General features: G+C 38.6%; 1 protein-coding gene across 2 annotated transcripts in view; it reads right to left on the minus strand.

Moving 5' to 3' along the window:
* Positions 1–23755, minus strand: part of LOC146002201 (BOS complex subunit ncln) — a 32925-nt gene extending 9170 nt beyond the window's left edge. The window contains exons 1-9 of one of the 2 annotated variants that reach the window (XM_083139921.1): positions 23469–23755; positions 15464–15651; positions 13506–13650; positions 11449–11543; positions 7395–7478; positions 6737–6946; positions 2849–2956; positions 1639–1788; positions 534–683 (exon numbers count right to left, since the gene is read on the minus strand). In XM_083139921.1, the coding sequence (XP_082996047.1) occupies positions 534–683; positions 1639–1788; positions 2849–2956; positions 6737–6946; positions 7395–7478; positions 11449–11543; positions 13506–13650; positions 15464–15651; positions 23469–23643 (1305 nt within the window). In that variant the 5' untranslated portion in view covers positions 23644–23755. Of the gene's footprint in view, positions 1–533; positions 684–1638; positions 1789–2848; positions 2957–6736; positions 6947–7394; positions 7479–11448; positions 11544–13505; positions 13651–15463; positions 15652–22963; positions 23340–23468 lie in introns of those variants that run through there. The other variant, XM_083139926.1, reaches the window with a different exon arrangement.
* Positions 23756–24722: the final 967 nt, after the last annotated feature.

Raw genomic sequence — 24722 nt, forward strand, 5'->3', positions numbered from 1 at the left:
TCTTCTATGACTGACTACAAGGATAATCTACCAAAAAATAAATTACACTGTTTTCATAACATGATGGAACTGTGATTTAAGAAGAAGAATGCAAAAATGCTGCGGAAAGATGCAAACAAAATTTCATGACCTTTTCCCTGATCATTCCCACACCCTTTAAAGTGGAGTCCACTCCCCAATCTCTTTACCATCATAAATATGGAAATTAAACAAGAGATGAGGACTCAAATACATCATCACGGAATGAGGACTCTCTTCATCACTTGTGATCACAACAATAGTCCCTCCCTGCTTAACTACATAAAAATAAAAGTCAGGACCAGAAAAAAAAAATCCCATCCTGATCCAAGCTTTCTTATTGTTTTCAGTAATTTCAGAATGGTTGTCTATTAAGTGCATTTAATTCTCGAAGCTTTTTCCAACAGGAAATTACTTCTAAATGGTAGGTTTCGGAATACATTTTTATTTCCAAAATGATCCATCATGCACACTATTATGAACAATATAATAAATATATTAAAAAATTTGCTTACCAAAGCGTTGAAGAAGACTTCTTCTACTGACAGGTTATAAATATGCCTCGCTAATGCTTCAGCAACAATCTTTGTGTTGCGTGTCAAACGTTCTATGTCCACCATCTCCTTCGTGTCAAATATTGTAGATCGCCTTGAATCCTTGAAGGTCTGTAATAATAATAATAATAATAATAATAATAATAATAATTACATGAAGAGATAGAGCGCTTCCATGCTATAGCCATCTATCAGTGGCACCAGTTCCCAGAAATAAAAACTGCAAATTTCTTTGATCTGGCACAAACACACTGCATTCCACAGTGCAGTAAAAATGTGCTGTTCGGGAAGAAGCACTAAAGTAAAAAAATGCAATTTTACAGCAGACAGTCTCTTTTGATAACAAACACTACAGACATGATATATATGTTGGATCACCATTGTTTAGAATTTTTGCACATTTAAACTTTTACTCATAGGTAATAATTTTTTTAAACTGATTCAGTGTGACTTAGATGAACACCGAGAGAAAATCACAGTTTTGTGACATATGTGCCTTTCCTCAAACACACTAGATACGGTATATCAGAAATGCTGCACTTCCCTTCCTAATGAACAAACTAAATCCCCTAAAATAAGAGCTGTAGTACGAGCATCATCTTTGAAAATTACAGGCAATTTTCAATTTTTTTGCCCACGATAAAAAAAAATCCTAGATGGATAGAATGAAGAGATTTCTTATTCATCCTCTCTCTCTCTCCCTCTCCCCCCTTTCTTCCCCCCTCTCTTTTCTTTAACATAACTATTTTCTTGATAAGAGATGCTGAATGCTGGCATATTTTTTGTTTTCATCTCCAAGTTGGTAGATGTAGGACATAGACCAGCCAAAACCCTCTTCACTCTGAGGAATTGACCCTTAATCCCATAATAACCACTACTAAATAAGAAGCATAATAAAAGTTTGTTTGCCACCAGTCAATCTACACGCTAAGAACTTGACCACTCCACCACAGTCTGGCTTAAATTTAAATCATCACGTATCTCACATCATACATGAAACAACTTAAACTCAGCACACAACAAAACAAGCAAGAATAAATAACTATGAAATATACTTAAGTAATACCTGTAATGCTGATAAGGTGAATGCAGGCAGCCGCCTAATACTGTGTCGCTCGTGTTCCCAAGCCAAGAGGTCGTCTGCAAGATTAATCTTCTTGTGAACAGTGTCCACTGTTACATTTGGATAATGCTGACTAGCTACAAACTTCATTTCCTGAAAATGAAAAATTTAGCAGTTAAGCCTAGGAAAGATATTTGTTGACATCTGCTCAATGCTAAGTCCTATCCAAGTAACAATAAAAATGTGAAAACTGAACAAGACTTTGCACACTGTAAAAATGTGAAAAACAACATTCGTGACCTCTCAGAGAGGAAGATTTCCAAGCGGAAACAGTTCAGCCACTCTTGCAACCACTGCAGTGTCTGAAACGTCTGGAACCACTACGGCTATCAAACATATGATTTATTACCTATGCCAGTGGTTTCCAAACTTTTTTCACTTCACGGCACCCTTAGCACCCTAGGGTGCCACGGTGCACATTTTGGGAATCCCCAAAATATGCACTGCAAATTCTCCTTTTCAGTACTTGGTGCTTTTTCACAGCCACTGTAGCACTTTCCATGAAGCTGCGGTAGCTCAGTCGTTAGGGCATCTGACTACCATTCAAGAGACCCTGGTTCGATCTCCAGCAGGGAAGAACTGGGATTTCCTCCACCTGTTCAAGCGACTCCAGGGACCACCCAGTGTTGTACAAAGTGGGTATCTGGAGGAAACTCTGGGGCTAAAGGCAGCCAGGGGCATGGTGCTGATCACATCACCCCACCTTCGGCCGTGATCAAGAAAGTGTGGGGCCCTAACTCCACACTCCCTATACACCTTCATGGCATGGTGCAAAGCACAGGGGAGCACAATAATTAACTTTACTGTAGCACTTTCCTCTAGAAGTCTTTTCACACAGAGAAGTCTGTAGCAGCACTGTAGGTAGATCTCTTGAGGATGACACACACATGGGCACCTTAAAGAACACCTATGTTCTTGTGAGTACAAATTCCACTAGTTTATCAGGTAACAATGTTTACATAACATTCTCTCCACCAATGGCCCCATCCCTTAATTCCATACTTTTGGACATGCTGAATACTTATTTATCAAATGAGGAATGCCTTTTCCAAACATTCAACTTTTTATTTTCTTCTGGAATATTCAACATTCATTTACACACAATTTAAACTTAAAAAATTGTAAACATTCATGATTTCATTTACTTACAAACCTTGAAAAGTATGTCTCCTGGGCTTCCTTCCTTTGGAGGTTTAGAAACATGCAAATACAAGCCATCACCAGAAGACACGCTATCCAGACACAATGTGTATGAAGCATCCTGGAAATCACAACAAACAGAAACTACAGCCATATGAAGAACCTATATATGATTTACAAAATAAACAGAACCAACTACATTTCAAAGCATGTTTTAATACTAAAGTTTTTCCATACTGTATATGCAGATGTAGTATTAGGCGCATCCAGAAAGTAAGTTTTCCTGGGGTCGTGCACAAAAAGGAAACATTATTTCATTCAATGATTTATTGCCACAGATACAGAACTTGTCCAGTTACTTTGTCAACATAATTCCCGCCGGAATTCAGGCACTTGTCATAGCGTGAGACCAACTTCTGTATACCTGCGTCGTAGAAGTCCGCCACCTTGGTGCCGAACCACTGTGTGACAGCCGTCTGAACCTCTTCCTCTCTGTGAAAATGTTTACCGGACAGGAACTTTTTCAGGTGCAAGAACAGGTTGAGAAAGTCATCATCACCATGGAAACGCTGCAGAAATATCAGCACTGTGCCCCTGCATTTTCCTTTGTGTTCGGGCATCAGTTGTTTCGGCACCCACCGGGCACACAATTTCCGGAACAAGAGGCATTTGGTAACAATGTCGTGCAACAATGACCGAGAAATCTGCTGGAAAAGATGCCGAGTTCCGTAATCGTGACGACCCTCCAATATGCGCTGCTGCACCTGGTCCACAAGCTCGTCCATAACGGCCGATGGCTGCCCACTGCACTCGTCGTCATGCACATTTTGCCGTCCTTCAATTAATGTCCTGCACCAACGATGCACCATCTGCTTGCTCATGACGTCTGGCGCAGCTGACGATGAATTTCCATCGGCTGTATGTTTTGCATTCAAGAACTTGATCATCGAACGAACCTCGCACGCGGCGGGAGATGGAATAAGAGCCGCCATGTTTCATCACTGCCGCGTAGCTACTGATGACTTTCGGGAGGCATCTTCTAGGACATTCATTAGCCAGGGCATGTGCCTCGCATGCATGTGCAAAACCGGTTTCAATACGCATGGCCTGTCATGTGTAGGCGAGTGGGAAACTTACTTTCTGGATGCACCTAATATATATATATAGAAATTGAGAACACAAGAATAAAAAATACCTTGAACATTTCTTTATTCCCTTGTACAAGGTGCATTCAATGAATAACCGAAAAAGTAGTATAAAAAATCTAAAATAGGACCGTGATTGTTATATGTTTGTTATTTTGTGAAGGCATCTGTAAGCTATTGATAGCTGGGGCTGGCACGGGATGCTTGGAAACAGTTACACAAGATGGCGGCAACCTTAGAGGAGTGCTCCAAGCTGGAGCAGTGGAGTGTCGTCAGATTTTTGTTGAGTGAAGGCATGAAATTGATAGAAATACATTGCCGCATGACAGTTCAGTACGGTGACAACTGGATGAGTTGATCACAAGTGTACAAGTGGGCTGAGAAGTTCAAACAGGGCATAACCAGTGTTGAAGATTCTCCTCATCCAGCTTGCACTGTTACTGCAGTCACGGAAAGCAACATTGCTCAAGTAGAGGACTTAATACGGGAGTGTCAATTACTGTCAGTGAAATTGCTTCCCAGATGGAAATAAGTGTAGGATCAGCCCACCATATCAGTCATCACATACTGAGGTTCAAGAGTGTGTGCGAGGCAGAGTTCCAAAATGTTTGACACCAGAAATGAAGGAAAGAAATGTTGATGTGTGCAGGGAGCTTTTGCGCCATTATGAAGCTGACGGTGAGGCATTTCTTCATTGTATTGTCACTGGAGATAAAAGTTGGGTTAATTTCTATGAACGTAAGAGGACAACAATGGCATGGTGACATCCTTCGTCTCCCAGACTGAAGAAGGTGTGTGCTCAATGGAGTGCTGGAAAGGTCATGTTAACTTTGCTTTGGGACCACAAGGGGCCAATTCTTGAACATTACATGCCTAGAGGTCATATTGTAAACAGTACCACCTACTCCAACCTTTCGCGATAAAACAAATGAAACCAGCCATTCTGCAGAGACGACATGGTCTGGTGTCTACTGATGTGCTTTTGCTCCATGAGAATGCGACACCACACACTGCCAGTGTCACATTGTCTACCATTGACATTGAAGACCTAAAGTTTGAGTGCTTACCCCAAGCTCCATATCTGCCTGATCTTGCACCTTCTGATTTACACACCTTTGGCCCACTGAAAGATGGACTAACTGGATCGAGATTCCAGAATGACGACGAAGTCCAGTCAGCGGTGCACGAGTGGTTACACACGCGTCCAAAATATTTTTTTTTCCTGTGGAATCAGTGCCCTTATCAAGTGCTGGCATAGGTGTATTGAACTAGGGACGGGGGGGACTATGTTGAAACTTAGTACTGTAGATCTGTTGGGGCTTGTAATAAATATTTGTTACAACATATCTGCGGTTATATATTGAATGAGCCTTGTACTTGTGTAGCTTACTCACAATGATGAGTATAGAATATAAATTTACAAACTGAAAAGGAACAGTAACACTGAAGTATTCATGGTGCTTCATTAAAAGTAGCACTCCTCAATTCAGTTCCCACTGATTTGAAATTTCTTAACTTTCCGGGTGCACTTAAGTGTAAACTAAAGGCTAAAAGATTAAAAATCAGCAACTTACGTGTGTGAGTAAGTTGCTGATTTTTAATCTTTTAGCCTTTAGTTTATATTTAATTGTGAGTAATTCGCACATTATCAGTATGTGCACTTAAGTGGAATTACACCCATACCTGTAATGCTTTAACCAACAAATAAGTGTTACATCTTCATTATCAATGCTATTGAACTTTAATCATGACTGAAAATAAATGAATGAACACTTAAAAATGTTTTGTGTGAAATATCACAAATTATGAATCCTGGTTAAGGCACTCCCGAAGAATTTCAAAATGCAGCATGTGTGAGCCTTTATTCTTTTCCATGGATAGGATTTCATTTCATATGAAAGGCCTTCCGGATGGTGTAGTGGTAATCTATCCCCTTGTAATTAGGGGTTCCCAGATTTGATCTTCGGCTCTAACTTTAAAATGTAGGTCCAGTCCCAATTAGCCTCTCTGAGCATAAAGTAGACTTAACCTTGCGTAGGTTGCGCACGGTCTCTAGTTCCGGGTGTGTGGTTTTAATGTTGTTATTTATCAATGATTGTCTTGCCAACACACCCTCTGTCTAGGGGAGTTTCTAACCTTCCTCTTTTATGCCACAATTTTGTTTTCTGTGTTAGCAAGATCTTCGAGCTGCTAGGGAGGGTTCGTTGAAGCCCCTTGCTGCGAGTCCAAGCGCAACTACAGGCGTACCTAGTTTTTACTGAAAATCCAGTCTGCCATTCCATGCCCAACTAACGAAGAGTGCCATTTCATAATTTTATAAAATTTCAATTGTTTAATTTTATAGAATCTCAATCGTTGAAAGAAAAAATCTAATCATAATTATTGAGGATTTTAGACCATTAATTTAGCAAACCTTAAAAACCTGGTATCTTGCACCATGCACGACCATTGATGTAATTCTTCTAGCATTACCCATGAAGGGTTAAATAAACAAACTTTGACAATTAACCTGATGGGAATTTTTCTCATTATAGTAATTTGTAATTGTTCATAACAAAATATGTGCACTCAATGTTAACTACCCACAAAAAATACAGTATTTTTTAGAATGAATGTATGAAAGCACTGGCCAAAGTTACATGGAAAGTGTGTTTCCTGCTTATCTATAAGAAAACCTCAGCTCCAAAATGGTTTTTTCAAATGCAGTGTGGCCGAAATGTCGGAATTCTGGTATTTAATGTTTTCATAAAACTTACCTGTAGCAAACTGCCTTCCACCCCATCCAATTGGTCCTCCAACCACTTCTTGCTCCCCTGGTAGTTGAATTTACCCCCTCCAGAGAGGAGGAAGAGAATATTGAAGCGTGCATGTGTCCGAGAGCTTGTGTAAAGGTGAGAGAAGAGCCTCGCAAGTTCCAAGAGCATTGCCACTCCCGAGCCATTTGAATCAGCACCAAATGAAAGGTCCTGCAAGGCAATATAAGCATGCAATTACTGAAGGAGCAGTCAAAGATCATATCAAACTGAAAGCCAACTACTTCTCTAGCTGGCATGAGTTAACTGGGGCAAATTTGCAAATTGAAACACCTTTCAAAAGAGGGTGAATTACAAAACTTGTTACCCAAAGCATGTCAGGAATCCCCTCCACAATTAAACTCTTTCTGGCACAAAATGCATGTGATACAAGTTGAAAAAGTGATGTTATGTCACTTTACTTTGCTGTACACTTTGTTAAATAAATAATATCACCCTATTGGATAATTTACCTTATTTTGTCAAAAATCAACCAAATCTGAGGTACTGTGGTAACATGACATTTGCAAAGAATTTTGACAGAATCTTATACCTTCATTTCTAGATAATCCAAACAAAAGATTGCATTCGTTATTAGAAATATACTCTTTGCTGTACTTACTGGAGCAATGCCAAAACTATCATAATGAGCAACTAATGCTACTGTGGGAAGTTTGTCCTCAATTCCATAGCCAGACAATTTGCCCTGAAAGAAAATTCTTTGCTTTATACAAGGTGTCATATTAATATAATATACACAATTTGCTGAATGCATATTAATCTCTGGTATCAACATCGTCAATTCACTACTGCGATGGTATTGTGATGTTCATCAGTCTACCCTAGGGCTGAGCCTACACCACTTTGGGTCCATAATGATATCAATACTGATACACTTACCGATTAACACCAATACTGATAAATATACTTGGAAATTGAAACATTTTAATACATTTCATACTTTTCAGAACAAAGGTTTTAACCCTTTTGGGGCAGGGCCTCTAGATGCCAGAAGTAACTCAAGGACGGACGACATATATTTCGTCAAACAAATGTTTTGGTAATAAAAGTTTAATAAACAGGATCCTGAATTAAAAAAAAACACATGGAATCTTTTTTGGTTTATTTTCCAAACTTTCACCTCACATCTGCCGTCATCGCCGAGTAGACTCTGACGTCATTCTTGCGTCGCCAGGTTAATTGTTGTGCTGTCGTTTTCACCTTTATATAACTTGGGGCAATCAGCGACTAGTGGTGGTTTGCCCTGATCGATGGGCATTAGCCAATGGGTTCAATTTTGAGTTCTTTTTCTTTCTTCTTTTATAAAATTTACTATTTGTACTATCGTTTTCGCCTTTATATAACTTGGGGCAATCACTGTATAGTGGCAGTTTGCCCTGATCGATGGGCGCATTTCTGATGATGTCACTGCGGCCAGTTGCGATGAAAATGCTCCTTGATTTTGAGTTTTTTATTTTTATTTTTTTTAAATATACTATTTGTATTATCGTTTTGATACTACGTATTCGCCTTTATATAACTTGGAACAGGAGTTTCCGGTCAGTTGTGATAAACATTCTCCTTGACCTTAAGTTTTCTTCTTCTTCTTCTTCATTTTTTAAAAAAAATACTATTTGTATTATCGTTTTGATACTATGTATTCGCCATTACATAACTTGGGGCAATCAGCGACAGGTGGTGGTTTGCCCAGATCGATGAGTATTACCGAATGGGAGCTAGCCAAACTTTGAAAGAAGAAGGAAGAAAAAAAATTAAATTCCTCGGTCTGTTGCTTCCAAAAATGGGTACACATCGATATGTTTTCCTTACCGAACGAAAGCCTTGGAAATTGAAACATTTTAATACATTTCATACTTTTCAGAACAAAGGTTTTAACCCTTTTGGGGCAGGGCCTCTAGATGCCAGAAGTAACTCAAGGACGGACGACATATATTTCGTCAAACAAATGTTTTGGTAATAAAAGTTTAATAAACAGGATCCTGAATTAAAAAAAAACACATGGAATCTTTTTTGGTTTATTTTCCAAACTTTCACCTCACATCTGCCGTCATCGCCGAGTAGACTCTGACGTCATTCTTGCGTCGCCAGGTTAATTGTTGTGCTGTCGTTTTCACCTTTATATAACTTGGGGCAATCAGCGACTAGTGGTGGTTTGCCCTGATCGATGGGCATTAGCCAATGGGTTCAATTTTGAGTTCTTTTTCTTTCTTCTTTTATAAAATTTACTATTTGTACTATCGTTTTCGCCTTTATATAACTTGGGGCAATCACTGTATAGTGGCAGTTTGCCCTGATCGATGGGCGCATTTCTGATGATGTCACTGCGGCCAGTTGCGATGAAAATGCTCCTTGATTTTGAGTTTTTTATTTTTATTTTTTTTAAATATACTATTTGTATTATCGTTTTGATACTACGTATTCGCCTTTATATAACTTGGAACAGGAGTTTCCGGTCAGTTGTGATAAACATTCTCCTTGACCTTAAGTTTTCTTCTTCTTCTTCTTCATTTTTTAAAAAAAATACTATTTGTATTATCGTTTTGATACTATGTATTCGCCATTACATAACTTGGGGCAATCAGCGACAGGTGGTGGTTTGCCCAGATCGATGAGTATTACCGAATGGGAGCTAGCCAAACTTTGAAAGAAGAAGGAAGAAAAAAAATTAAATTCCTCGGTCTGTTGCTTCCAAAAATGGGTACACATCGATATGTTTTCCTTACCGAACGAAAGCCTTGGAAATTCTGAATAAAACGAGCCCTCATTGGCATTTATCGTGTTATTACAACTTTTTTTAAAAAAGAAAAACATTTTCCAACATTCCCGTCCTTGGGGAATTTCCAAGCATGACGAATATTTCGTCATACGGCTTGAAAGGGTTAATTGAAGCTATGCTGCATAAATCTAACCAATTTTTGCTCTAAAACATTCATAATTATTTAATCACAAAATTCATCCCCTATCCCCTCGTACTGTTAACAAAATAATGAAAATAATGGATTTCGCATAATTTCCAATATACTCTAAGTGATCAGAAGTATCCGGACACCCACTTGAAAATGAAGTACAAGTTTGGACCACCCTCCATTGGGAACACTGGCAGTCAATGCGGTGTTGGCCCACCCATAGCCTTGATGACAGCCTTCACTCTCACAGGCATACTTTCAATCAGGTGGCGGAAGGTTTCCTGGGGAATGGCAGCCTGTTTCTCAAGGAGCGCAGAAATGAGAAGAGGTATCGAAGTGGGTCGGTGTTGTCTAGCACGAACTCGGCATTCCAAAACATCCCAGAGATGTTCCATGGGATTTAAATCAGGACTCTGTGCAGGCCAGTGGGACATTGTTGTTGTCAAACCACTCACTCCCCCACAAGCCCTGCAGTAGGGATGGGTGCTTGGTCGTGTTGAAAGACACATTGGTCATCCCCGAACTGGTCTTCGATGGTAGGCAGCATGAGTGTGGTTAAAATGTCAATGTAAGCTTGTACCTAAACATTGCCACGTAAAGCAACAAGGAGTCCAAGCCCCTTCCAGGAAAAACATGACCACACTATAACCCCGCCACCCCCGAATTTCACTGTCGGCACTATACAGACTGGTAGAAGTCGTTCGCCAGGCATTCGTGCCACAGCCACACCCTTCCATCGGATCAACACATTGGGTACCATGATTCATCACTCCACACAACGGTTTTCCACTGTTTTATGGTCCAGTTTCGACACTCCTTGCAGCACGCGAGGCGGCATTTGGCATTTGCCTGTTGATGTTTGGCTTATGGGCAGCTGCTCGGCCATGGTAACCAAGTTGCTGCACCTCGAGCGGAACAATCATGGTGCTTGGAGTAGATCCTGATGCAGTTCGGAATTCCTGTGAGATGGTGGCGATGGATGATTGACGATTATGCTGTACGACCCTCTTCAACACTCAACGGTGTCTGGAGGTCAACATGGGAGGTTTTTTAGGAGGGTGGAAATCTCATGCACAGACTTCTTACACAAGTGGCACCCATCCACCTGACCATGTTGAGAGGCCATGAGTTCCTCAGACCGTCCCATACTGCTGTCTCACACTGTCTGCAGACTACTGACATTGCTGACCATGTATTCCACATGGTAGATGGAAGTACTGCGTCACCCTTTACGATACACAATTCACGGTGTGTCCAGATACTTTTGATCACATAGAATATAATGAAAACTACACACAAATGTTGTGTGATATCTTTGCAGATTATGAAAGACACCTGGACACTGGCAAGTACCGACCTATACATCAACACCGTGCTCAGTACTAGTCTACCACAACATTTGAAGTCATTATGTTGCAAAATCAAGTACTTTAATCATCCTAATTTATCTTTAATTGCCTTCACCTCAATTTTATACATTACTGTTGGGAAGCATAAAAGGTGCAGAATGAATATGTAACTTGTGTATGATAGGTAGGATACAAGCTATTATAGAAACTGTATGAGCTCCCTATTGCTTGAAAAAAATAATTACCGCATTAATACCTAATACTCCAATCATGACCCTAACAATTTTCTTTCACTGAAAAAATTAATATACATATGATTCAAATGCACAGAAAAAATGCAGTGAGCTTGAATAACAATTAAGAGCTTCTTTTTTATATAGTAAATGTCAGATTAACTTACCTGTATGTTTGCTATTTGCATATCTGATTTTGCAGAAGCTGAACTGCTTCCAACAACCACCTGATACCCATTAGCAGAGATTGAATTTATTAGAGCTGGAAGGGGAAGACAATTGTAATTAATAAACCCTCATAAACATTCTCAGCAGATTTTTAATGGGTAAAATTATTTTGCTTCAAAGCAGAATGTTTCCACTTATGGGAAGAATTGCACCAGTCATCTATATGTGAAAATTACTCATTTCTCTGAAACATTCCCAACTTTACCTACATGAAGTTTCATGTTTCCACCTTGCACAATTGGAGTTTTTTTTTATTATTTTTATTGATTTCGGAGGCTCACAACTGCAAATAACAGAACTACACCACACCGATCAACACAACGCAACAGAAGCACAACCCAGCAACGCCTCTCGGTGACAGAAAGAAGAAAGCACAGCAGACATCCAAAGCAAGGAAAAACAAACCAGCACCACCAAATGTGAGAAAATGCAACTACTGCCACCCAGGAACTAACAAAGAAGTGACGTGGTACCATGCCATATCCTTAGTGAATGAAGGCAGGGAGTCTTCAACATTCATTGGAAAAAACTTTCGAATTCTGCAACGTGGAAACATGGAACTTCTCGTTGGTAATACTTAAACTGCGTTTACCGCATCCACCATGGATCCCAAACTTTGTTGTGAACATCATTTACCATTTAAAAAATGAGTTGTGATGTTACTTAGGTATTAATATGCAAGCTTGAATCTTTTTAGAAAGAGTCGCAGTGATGGTGAAAGTACGTGAACAAGTCAGCACAACTGGTGGTTTAAGCTATTAAAGTGAAGGGGGAACTGCTATTGTTTTCTTTATTTGTATTTGCAAGTGCTACTCTTTGATTCTTTCCTATCTCTGCCTGCTCTCTCACCCTAAGCACTTGAGCCACAGCAAAAGATGGATTTCTGATAGAACTTTGGGAGACATACAATTGTACATACAACTAGAATGCAGAAAAACTATGATGGAGGATTAAGTTAAGAAACCTCATAAACTGATAAATGTGACCAGAGAACAGAATAAATACTGAGAAATAAACAATGCAAAAACAAAGTTTTCAGTTCTCATTAAAGGCAAATATAAACAACATATATTAACCCCTCCTTGCAGCAACGTTGAAGGGAAGTGTGTCCAAAAATAAATCATCTATATATAGATGCAACTGCAAATTCGTTTAATCATAAATAAAAAAATAACTATAAAAAGACTTGCTGCATAATGAAGTTAAGGACAGCAATCAATATACAGACTGCTGCAAATAAACATTCCATATTACGTAAGGTAAAAGGTAAAGTTCCCCTTGCATACAGCACCATGCCATGAAGGCACATTTAGGGGATGTGTAGGGCCTCACCACATATTGTGGATCTCTGCCATTTTGGAGGTGATGTGATCAGCATCATGCACTGGCCACCTTTACCCTCCAGGGTTGCCCCAAAGTACCAATTTATTTGAAGCTGTGTGAGCCCCAGAGCCGATTTTTGCAGGGACAAGGCTGGTATAATTCCGATCCCAGGAATCGAACCTGGGTCTTCCACATGGCATTCAGACACCCTACCGACTAGACCAGCATAGCTCTAATTCCATGTTGCAAATAAATATTTTTCAGAAACCGACAAAGCATCAACAATGGATTGTTTGATTTACAATAGCCCATATAGACTTGTAATAGCACGGAAAAATGGTGTCTATAAAAATGACTTGCTGCAATACAAGAAGTTAATTTTGAAATACCGTCTATATATAGACGCTCTGCAAAAAAAGGACAACTTTTAGAGAGTCTATATATAGATCCACCACAGGTAATGGGTTAACATAATAAAAATGAATAGAGCAATTACTGTGTGAAAAATTCTTGCACTCGCTACCCCACATGGCACTTGCACACTCGTGGCTTCTGCAGCTCAAAACATCAGAAGAAGTGCACGTGACATCACAAGCAACAAACATCACATAATTGAAGTTGATAAAACATAATTTACATATCCCTGTTGATGATCAATAAAAGTGTGGTTTACCTTCTGCAGCAGAACTACTGTGGTCATCTGTGAAGCTATGAGAAATATCATCCAGTATCATCTCAAGCTCAGGCGTGCTCGGGATGAAATAGACAGGGATAGAAACCTCCAACAGCATCAGTGCAGATTCCAGTTCAATCAGGTGCTTCAGGAAAGAAAAGAAGGTAAATGTTAATTTATAAATGCCGTGTATTCTGGCATTCACCAAATTTCATAATGGATCAAAAAGCCAAGAATGCAATAAATTTAGGAGAGGAATGCCATTACAGTTAACTTATACATACACTCCACAGAGAGTTACAATGAAAGAATCCAATGGAAATCACAATGGAGGCAACTGGAAACACTTTTAAACACTTGTTATTTAGCATTGCTTTTCTGCCACTTTTTACTAATGATGATGATGAGTGATGACGTGATGAACGGGCACTAACAAACGATATCCACGCTCAAGTTGTGATTCAAACCTGCGACCCCTGGCATCCTAGTATGCTGTGCTAACCACTCCACCATGGAGGTCAACAAGTAATGAAAGAAAATAATGCAAAAATTTTACAAGAATTCCATTACTAACTCTGCAAAATTCTTTAGAAAATAAACATAATGTATAGATAATATATAATATGAGATATGCATCAAATCAATGGGTATGTGGTGGCAACCCTGGTAGGTAAAAGTGGCCAGAGCATGGTGCTGATCACATCTTCTCCAAAATGTGCATGTGCATATGTGTATGGGGGGGGGGGGCTAACCCAACAACCCCTAAATGTGCCTTCATAGCAGAGTGCTGTATGCACGGGGAACTTTACCTTTCATGTCCTCATTGAATAAGTTATACCCTGTCCAAAATATCTCTGAAGCACGCAAACGAAAACAAGTTTGTGCTAAAGTAGTGATGCAAGAAGGCTACACCAATGAACATTTGAGGAAACGGGAATACGTGGAGGTAGAAAGTGAATGCAGTTACCAGCCTTCACAGCAGCGTGTACTGTTTCACTCTAACCACTTGATTTCTTCCCTTTCTCTGCCGTTATGTGCAGCCTTGCTCTAGAGATAAATGGGACATGGTATAAGTGAGGGAATAAAATACAATTATTCAGGAATAATTCTATTTTAAATATTTGGCCAATCACATTTGCAGATGTTTATCTGCGATTTATCCCATTCATTCAAAGCAAATATGCTGGGACGGTGCCTTTAATTTCTAATTATTCATCATCATCACATCTCCATCTATTTCACACACAGTTACAATTAGCCTGTCTGTGTACACAGAAGTACAGTTGCCTAGTGTATCTCATAAATGTAGTGCAGTTCATTTTTTCAATTGGAATTGAAATGTTGTTTTAACTTGATTACAAATTTATCACTACACCATCGGGGAGGTCTGCAGTTTTTTTTAATTGGCAGATTCAGAAATGGTTAAACCACCTGCTTCACAAATATTTTATTCTGGATTTTTCGTATGAACTATACATTGGGTAGATGGTAACACCTTTTGTTCCCTTGGATTCATATTACAACAAATCACATGGATGTTCCAATGATTTTTTATCATCATTGAGCCCTAAGTAAAGCTACTTAGTATTCATTGCACTGTGTCAAGAAGTACATATTGGGAGGGGGTGTAGTGTCATGGAAAGAAATACTTCCCCGTACGACTAATGGTATAAATTCTCTATGGGAAGTATTTTTTTTCCATGAATGTACAGTTAGGGTGCCACAAATTTATGATCTCGGTCACTTGTGGGAGTGATGTGATCAGCACTATGCTCTGACAATCTTTACCTCCAAGGTACCCATTCATCAGAGGATGGGTGAACCCCAGAGGCATTTTATGTTGGGGCAAAATTGGAAAATAAAATATTATACATTAAGAACCAATGCTTAATGCATACCTCTTTGAAATATCTGCTACAAAAATTTAACAAAACAAGGGCATTAAACAACAAACTAACCTGTCTTTCTTCTTCCATAAGAGATGATATATCACCTGGAAGAATGACAAGCAAACCCCCAGCCTTTGAGATGATTTCATGAAATGTATCCACTGTCAAATCTTGCAGCTGTGTCACAACACAATGTCGAAAGGTACTCCATCCACTTAATGGCCGAGCCTCCATGTTCAAGGAAGAACTCCGGCATCCTGAAATGAGAATACTGTTACCTAAGCATACAACATATTCATGTGCATTTCTTATTTACATTCTAAGAAAATATACAAAATGTCTGAATTCTCTCTTCATGATCCGGACGAAAATGGTATTGGGGGAACATATTTTGCTTTTTTAAACAGGTAGCACATGGGTCATAAAATCAGGGTCATTCCAAGTGAAATCAAGAAATGTATATGCACTTTTCAACCCCACATATATTGATTGATTTGCAATTTGGCATATTTAATGAGCCGCCTTTGGTAGTAACCTATGCAAGTTCAGATACATATCTTTTGCATTTCCGAAATCACAGGTGTGCAAAATGTGCGACATTAGCCAATTTTTTCACAATCTCGTTAATTTTAAATTACAATATTTTGGCAATCAGGGCACCTACAGAAATGATTCAGGTGCCGTTGGAAAAGTCTTTTTGAATAGCACTTTCATGTGAGATTCTTACATTTCTATGTCAGGGAGAATAAATTTTGAAGGATATTTTCTCAAAAACGGGTCTTGTTTTTTTTTCAAAATTGGTAATATGATGTAATGCTCTTCCCTTCAATGTTTTATTTGAAAATATAACTCGTAAGAAAATATCTGATATTTCTTTCAGTCCAAATTTTGATTGTATAATTCAGATTTCACAATGGTATTTTTTTCATGGTTCAAATTTTATTTATGTCTGTTAACACATACTTCGGAGTTTTAGTGATTACTCAAGGCACGTTTACTTGATAATTGTTCAGTACACTCCTATATGGTTCCACCCATGCAACCACCCATTTATTTACTGTCATCTTTGTTACAGACTTCTGCTGACATCTAGGTCAAACATGTGTAGTGCAAAGGGATTTTGTAGTTAGGTTAGACTAGTCAAGGTTTAGGGCTCTTAGTAATCAAATAACATCTAAAAATGTTTTTGTGGTTAGGTGGGTGAAATTTAGGGCTTCTAGCATTACAATAATTTCCCTAAATGCTATGAACATCTCATTATGTTGGTGTCAAGCACAACACTCCTTCAAGCTTCGCTCGTGTCAGGAGTGATCTGTGGAATGCCTTGTCGATGGGAAGCAGAGATATTTGCATAATGTAGCTTTTACATCTTCTCTAGTCGATAACTAGGACTTTTCAGAACTGCAAAGAGTGTTAATTACTTACAGAAAGCTTCAAATTTACTTTCACAATCATTTCCCCGATACTTTCTCTTTCTTCTTTAAACAAAAATGCCTTGTAGATCGGAAGTGCTGATGCTTGTGTAAGGTAATCTTTACTTCTTTTTTTGCTGATAAATTATACTTTTCGGAACTCCAAACAGTGGTAATTAATTTCACCAAGGTTCAAATTTACTGTAAAAATCATTTCTATGAAACTTTGAGAAAAAAAAAATCATTAAACAATTGGAACCGTTACCTTACTTTCTAATAATATACAAGGTACCAGAATAATATCCTTTCTTTGTCTGCAATCGTATCCTGGATTTCCACTCACTAAATCTAGCAACCCTAAGAATACACAATCCCCCAAATGAAAGTTAAATGACTAACATACCTTTTCTGATTAACATGGTGGTCTAAAAATATTCACATGTCCTAATACCGGCAACACAATTTGTTATTGCACGTACTATTAAATATAATATAATCACAGCTTTTACCGCAACATTTAATTTATTTTTGACTGACACCACTTTATTACGAATTATGAAACAGAATGCTGTGTGCTCATCTATCCCGTTAACACAGAAAATTAATTAAGAATGCCTTCACATAAACGACATAGGGCTTGAACCAGGCAAGTTGTCGGTACCACTCGGGGGGGACGGGTTCTAATATGATTTTTTGGTAAGGTTGGGATGCCAAGAGATGGAAAATATGTGATAGCATGTCATAACTCTTTGCCTTCTTTGTGTTATCACTCCACTTTCCATATAACCTTGATGTAAATGGAAAGTTTTGATAATTTTGATCTAAATTTATAATAATGACAATAATAATTAAGATTATAATAATAACACTAATTAAAATATGTGAATTTTTTAATAATTTAATTGACAAGTTGGATGGTATTTAACAGTGGCGTATACTGATTCCAAGATCTGGGCTATCTAACTATGTCACGTGGTCCTAGGCTATGAATAGAAATAAATTTACCAACTCAGAAGAAATCAGGTTACCAACTCATAGGAAATCAGGTTGCCAACCGGTAAGAAATAAGGTTGCCAACTCATAGGAAATCAGGTTACAAACTCATAATAAATCAGGTTGCCAACTCCAGAATCAGCATCATCATCTCACTGATATGAATAATAATATTTAAAATTTTTGATCGATTTTTCTCCTGAATTTTATTCTCTAGGCTTCAGGCTTCGCAGATAGCCTAGTTAGCCGAGAGTATACGCTCCTGGTATTTAACACCATCACTGGAGACAATTGGATATTTGCCCATCATTAATGCCGATATCTCTGAATTAACAACTGAAGTGTGCAGCTGTGTGTATGACAGTAGCAGTCCAAGGACAGTGTAAGAGTTCATTGAGGAGCGTGGGCAAGTGGTACAATGCTTCTAAAGTGCGATTTACCTGAATCAATGGCGTGGAGAGCCATAGGAAGGACGGAAGCTGGACAGACAGTGAGAGGTATCTGTAGCCCTTGGAGTCTCTCAAAATCCATTTCTCGCCTATAGATTTGGTTCCAAACAACGAGAAATGTGCGACGAAGGCAAGGTCAAGGTCGCCCTCGATCAACAACAGGTACCTCTTGTCAACAACCGATTGGAACAGAGGACAGAATGCAACAAAGCTATAACATGCCATACTCACAGAAATAGGGCACAGATGTCATCTCAAACTGTCTGCAATCACTTCTTAAAGATGGCCTCTATGCATATAGACTCATGGTGTGTGTTCCATCACCGTATAGCTTTCAATCCGTAGAAACTTGGCTGAGGAACATCGCAATTGGGGCCACAGCGAATGGGGTTGAGCGGTGTTCTCTGATGAGTTGCGATTCAGCCCCTAGCCTTACAATAGACGTGCCTAATCTGAAGGGAATGTGGAAAATGCTATAACCATGTTTTTCTTCAAGGAACATTCTAAAATGGAGGTGGTGGAATGATTTTGTGGGTTGGAATCAAAATTGTGGGACGTACGGACCTCCACGTCATCTAGATATGGATACGAGAATCTCAGACCTCTTGCCATACCGTGCAAGGTGCAATAGGTGATAGTTTCCTTTTCATCGGCTATAATGCTCATCCTCACAGAGTTTGTTAGTGCACAACGTGCCAGGGGACGATGGAATACTGAGTATGGAGTGGCCACCGTGATTACTGAACTTAAATCCCATAGAGAATGTCTGGGATGCACTTGGCAGATGCATTCTCCCACTCCCTCAACTCTACCAGAGCTTATATTGCTCAAAGTGAAGAGTGGCGAGGAATCTACCAAGCTCTCATCGATCACCTCATCAAGTCCATGCCACACAGATATGAAATGGTGTTGGCCGTTCGAGATTACACACCATACTAAGGGTAAGTTACTACTGTGACCATGTTCGTTTCTGAGCTGTTCTATTGGTACACACACACATTGCTCTATAGTGACACACATCATGTGAGCATTGGTTCAAGCAACTGTAGGGTCTTTCTGTTACCTGTACTAATCCATACTCTACTGTATATGTTCTCCGAATATTCTTTCAGTTGCATAAACATCGGCTCTACATGATTTCCGTCTAGTTCTTTCTGTTCCTCTCTTGATCCAAGAACAAGGCAGTGGATAGTAATGGCAGGTCAATTATCAGACAAGGCACTATTTGCTCGAATTATTATGACAGCACAGAATCGAAATCTTCAAATGGGTTTTCTCTTATAACCATTATCATGAGCTTCAGAGACATACTTGCAGAAAAAAGTCACGTAATGAATAAAACAACTCTAATTGCATTTCTTGTTAACGAATGTAGGAAACCAGAGCATTTGTAATTTTTTTTTAATAAAACACTTCGCAGACTGTGGAGATAAATGGTGGAACATCACATCTGAAGGGAGCTCCAAAGTGCTCAATCTCAACAGTAAACATGAAGAAGATATGGTAATTTGTTGGTGAATACTGCTGCTGCTAATGAGAGTTATGAATCAGTAAAGAGGCTCAGATGACACAGATGTGTGTACTGTGTGTTTGAGATTCCATGAAAGAATCATGGTTAAATTCTTTCTGAAATATAGTACTAAAATACCCATGTGGATTCTTCACATTAAGAAAATAGATTCAATTCATATGAAAAATGTATGTCGAGATATGATAAGTCTCCATGTGTATTTGCAGGAAAAGGAAAAGTAAGTGCATCCTTCCTGCCAACAAACACAGGAAATATTTTCGCACTCTCGGAGATTAATGGGATGTCAATGAATTAATAATGGGCAAACTGTAGTTCTCGTGCTTACTGCATGCTCCAAAATCTTCCGTACATCATGCGAATGACATGACATGTCGTCTATGCTGTGTAAAGAAGGGTGAGATAGACACTTATCAACTTGCAAGAAACATGCTAAACGTGCGATTATAATTATCAATCCGCTATAAGCAAGAGAAGGTGGACATTGAAAAAAGAAAGAGCTGGTAATGGCAGCCAGCATCTTAAACTCTGTTGGATCTACTAGCTTGCAACTCCATTAGAAACTGTCTTCCCGATGGTGCAGTGGTAGCATCACCGTCTTGTAATGAACAGGTCCCAGATTCGATACTCGGTAGAGGCACATAATGGTTCGGATCCCACTTTATACTGTAGGTCCAGTCCCAATTAGGCTTACTGTGCATAAAGTGGACTTGAAACAACAAATCAATCAACCAACCAATCCATTAGAAACTACAAACTGCGTCTTCTGTCTAAATAACTTCAGTTGCACTGACAGTGCAGACTACCCACATGTGATAATCAATGAATGATGACAACTATTCAGAAGATGATGATGATGAATGTAAATAATAAAATCTTGTTTATGTTAAATTTTAACATACATGCATATTTAACATTAAGTCACTATTATTATTGAAAATTGTTAAGTAAAACTTATGCATTTAATCTGTCAGTATATAAGCAATATAATAAAGTTTTATTATTATTATAGGGATTCTATTAATATTATTACACTTAATAGTTATAATTATTATAAAATAACATTGAATTTAATAAGTCTGATCAAATTAAATTTATTTATTCGGTAACAATTACATCTCCGAACAACGGATTTCTTCATTTTTACAGAAGAAAGTACTTACTGAAATGAGTTTTTCTAACATTTAGATAGTTCCTGGAGGTATTTTCTTACGTTGTTGAATGTGCTTGAGTGGGAATTCATGCGTTTTTCACGAAAAATATCTCTCCGACGCACAATTGCCGTTGCTGTCCTTTCCTTCCTCTACGAGAGCCAGATGTTGTGCACGTGTGATGACGTAACCTCCTATCAGTGTTTCCAGCCACGCCGTTGTGTTGCAAGATGATGAAAAAACTAAATATCCATTCCTGAAATTACTACGACCCAAAATTTTAACTGTTTGCCTAACCTAACCAAACCTAACCTTGCCAGAATGGTTCGTAGGGCTTTCCGTAAATGGTTTTTGGGGCGAAAGTAAAAAATGACGAAATAAACAAGTGAAAGGTGTTGTTTGGAGATGTAATTGATATCATTTATTCAAATATTGTGATCAATATATAGGCCTATATACTTTATATAAAAAAATATTATTTTTCGGCTATGGTTACTAATTCAATAATAGGTAAAACTATCAAAGCCAGGAATCCTCTAACTCATTTATTCTGTAATTGTTTACATTCGTACTTACTTATTCTGCATTGGGAAAGATTGTATAACAAGGGATTTAGCTTTTTTTAATGAAATAGGGAGCGATTTTACAATACCGGGAATTTCTCCATTTTGTTTGAAATTCGGCACTCACTAAATTAGGGCTCCTAATCACGAATCTGAAGTTAAAATTTGGCCCTCATGTGTCAAACTTGCAAAATAAGAGGGCCAGTCATCGCAACCGACATTGCACAATTGCTCATTATTTATCACAAGATTTTCCGTTTCGAATACTTAAAGAACGAAATATATATATATATTCCTGATATTACTACGACCCTAAAATTTAACTATGTTTCTTAACCTAACCACGTGCCAATGGTTCGTGGGGCTAGCCTTAATTCAGGAATTTCTATACGTGAGCACCAAATTTTAAGTGCAGATTCGTGATTAGGAGACCCAAATTAGTAAGTATCCGAAATTTCAAACAAATTGGAGAAATTCCCTGTATTGTTAAATTATACCGAAATTAGTATCTATTGTAGACATATTGAGTAATTATTGATCGTTCTTTTCTCGCTTCCTGAACATGCAAAATGGCGGGCAAATCTTGACTAACGTTGTGTTTCAAACGGCAAAGCAGTGTTTCAACCTTCTTAACAGAAAAATTCTCACATAGCTCCGAAAAATATTCACGCATAGCCCCAAAAACCATTATGGGTACTACTTTACTATACCTGAGACACCTGGGAATCATTTATTTCACACTTTTTTACATTGCTAACGTACTATTCTGCATTCCGGAACACTTATTTAGGTGAAATAATTGAATTTGTTAGGAAAGTAATGTATATTTCTTACATTTACGAGTACTTACTGTTCTTGTTTATTTCCACACACAACATGGCGATAGCTTACCGTTGATCGTTCCTTGAGCCAGAAAAACCATTGACGTTAGCCCAAAAATTCACAATAGCCCCACAAACCATCACGGGGATGAGGTATGCCTACTAGGTTAGGTTAGGCCTGTTAGGTTTGGTTCCATTAGCATTCCTTTCGTTCAATTTAGCATATACGGACAATACGAGAGCGTATTGTGCTCTCATGCACGAAGCAAATGGCGGCAGCTGCAATAGCACATCGGAAATAGATTTTCGTACAAAACCACATGCATTTGCATTAAAATGAATCAAAATTACATTCCCGAACATCAACAACGCTACAGAAAATGATTTGCGTAAGTACTTTCTCCTGTAAATTTGAAAAAATCTGTCTCAGGTATAGTAAAGTGTTACCCCATTATGGATAGTATGACCATCTATAAATAGACCCAAAAACCATTCCCGCATATCCCCAAAAACCATTCTGGATCGTATAACAATCCACGAATTGCCCCAAAAACCATTCACGATAGCCCCACGCACCATCACGGTAAGGTTAGGTTAGGTTGCTTTAGGGTGGGCAATATAGTGAAAAAACTGTGTGTTTGGAAACACTTACCGGGGATTACGTCATCAGATGCTCGCAACATCAGGTTCAAGTACATGGATGTAAATGCAAGCAACAGCTTTCGTGCATCAGACGGACATTATAGAAAAAAAACATGAATTAGCGGCCAAATACATTGAAAAATGTGAGAAAACACTTCTACGGACTTGCGAAATTACACACAAACTCAATTCCTAAGTAAGAAATCGGATTCCCGGCTTTCATAGTTTTACTCAATAATATTATATAAAAAGCAAAGAGTTATGAGATGCTATCACACATTTTCCAGTTCCAGGCATGTACACCTTGAAAAAAATCATGAGAACCCATCCCCCCCAGTGTGGTACCGATCGCCTAAATTTGAGGTCCTGGCTCACGGACTAACAGGTTCGAGTCTAAAATTCATGGTATAGCAATGCATGGAACCACAGCTTACATAATTGAAAACAGTACTAGTATTCACTCATAAAATAAACATTAGAGAGCATTACACAGATAACTTAATTAACATGTTTACCATGAGGTACTCCATGTAGATCGTATTGCTGCATACGATATACGGGAAATTCATGAGCGCCAGCTACGGGATTCACTGGTGATATAATGATAAAGATTGGCAATGCTATTATAAGATAATATGGAAAATATCCACGGAAAAGTTCTGCTATTTCGTCCATTTCCTCAAACCACATTTTTGCTACAAACACACTAAAAAAAAACAACTAAATAAATTACATTCAGCCTATCACAAAACACACGTTAGGTCCTCCTGAGTGCTGTCTGCTCATTCTCACAGACACAACAGTACGATGGCTTCTTCTTATTCTTCTTCGAAGCAGCTCCCTCTGTCGGTTCAATAAGGGCCGGTTTTTCAATGTTCAGTTAAGGTTCATGTTAGCACGTAACTGGAAGTTAGTGAAAATTTCGGTTTTTCAATGTACAGTTAGCTCGTAACTGGAACTCTGGTGGCGATTCTCTTTACTGGTACTTCTTCTTGCAGTTACCAGCCTAACTGGAAGTTGCGATAGCCGGAAGATTATTGCAAGATAAAAATATCTTGAAGTTGATTAGGTAAATTTAAAATTCTTATAGAATTAACTATTTTTCGTAGATTACTATTTCCCGTAACATTTGTGACTTGTGTTTGTAGACTATAGTCCCGAGTAGCAGTGGCGTGCCCAGGATTTTTGTAAGGGAGGGGTTAGCTACACTTTTTCTTGGTAGTCCTCCCTTATTTTGTCATATTTTCCTACCATTGACATTCTTTTTTTAGGAACATTGGCCCAAAGGGGGGGTATAACCCCTACCAACCCCCCCCCCCTTGGACACGTCACTGCCGAGTAGCTATGTGAAATGACAAATGTAAACTCCGCGCCTTAAATTATATATATGTACCGTCCAAGTGAATTAGAATTATTGGATTCATTGGAATCGCACAAACCATATATTGTTAATATAAGTATTTGTTTATGTGTATGTGTGAGGGTGGTGAGAGACGGTAAAACCTTAGTTTGAAATAGAGAAAACATCTGCTTGAATTTTTGTAAAGTTCGCCTTGAAAACCGGGAATTATACTTGAATTTTATTATGGTCCTACAGTAGCCACCCTCATGAAAAAACTCAACCATCTGTGTGCCATTATTGCATTGAGAACATTTGAATTACAAGAATACTAATAATAATAATCCGTTGCGCAACAGCCCATGAAGGGCTTACCTACCGACTGCCGATCTCCCTCCCACGCTTTCCTTCGTCACCTCTAAGCGTGGAG

This window comes from Lepisma saccharinum, chromosome 1, assembly GCF_977018435.1.
Source record: "Lepisma saccharinum chromosome 1, izLepSacc3.1, whole genome shotgun sequence".
In the NCBI taxonomy this organism is placed as follows: Eukaryota; Metazoa; Arthropoda; class Insecta; order Zygentoma; family Lepismatidae; genus Lepisma; species Lepisma saccharinum.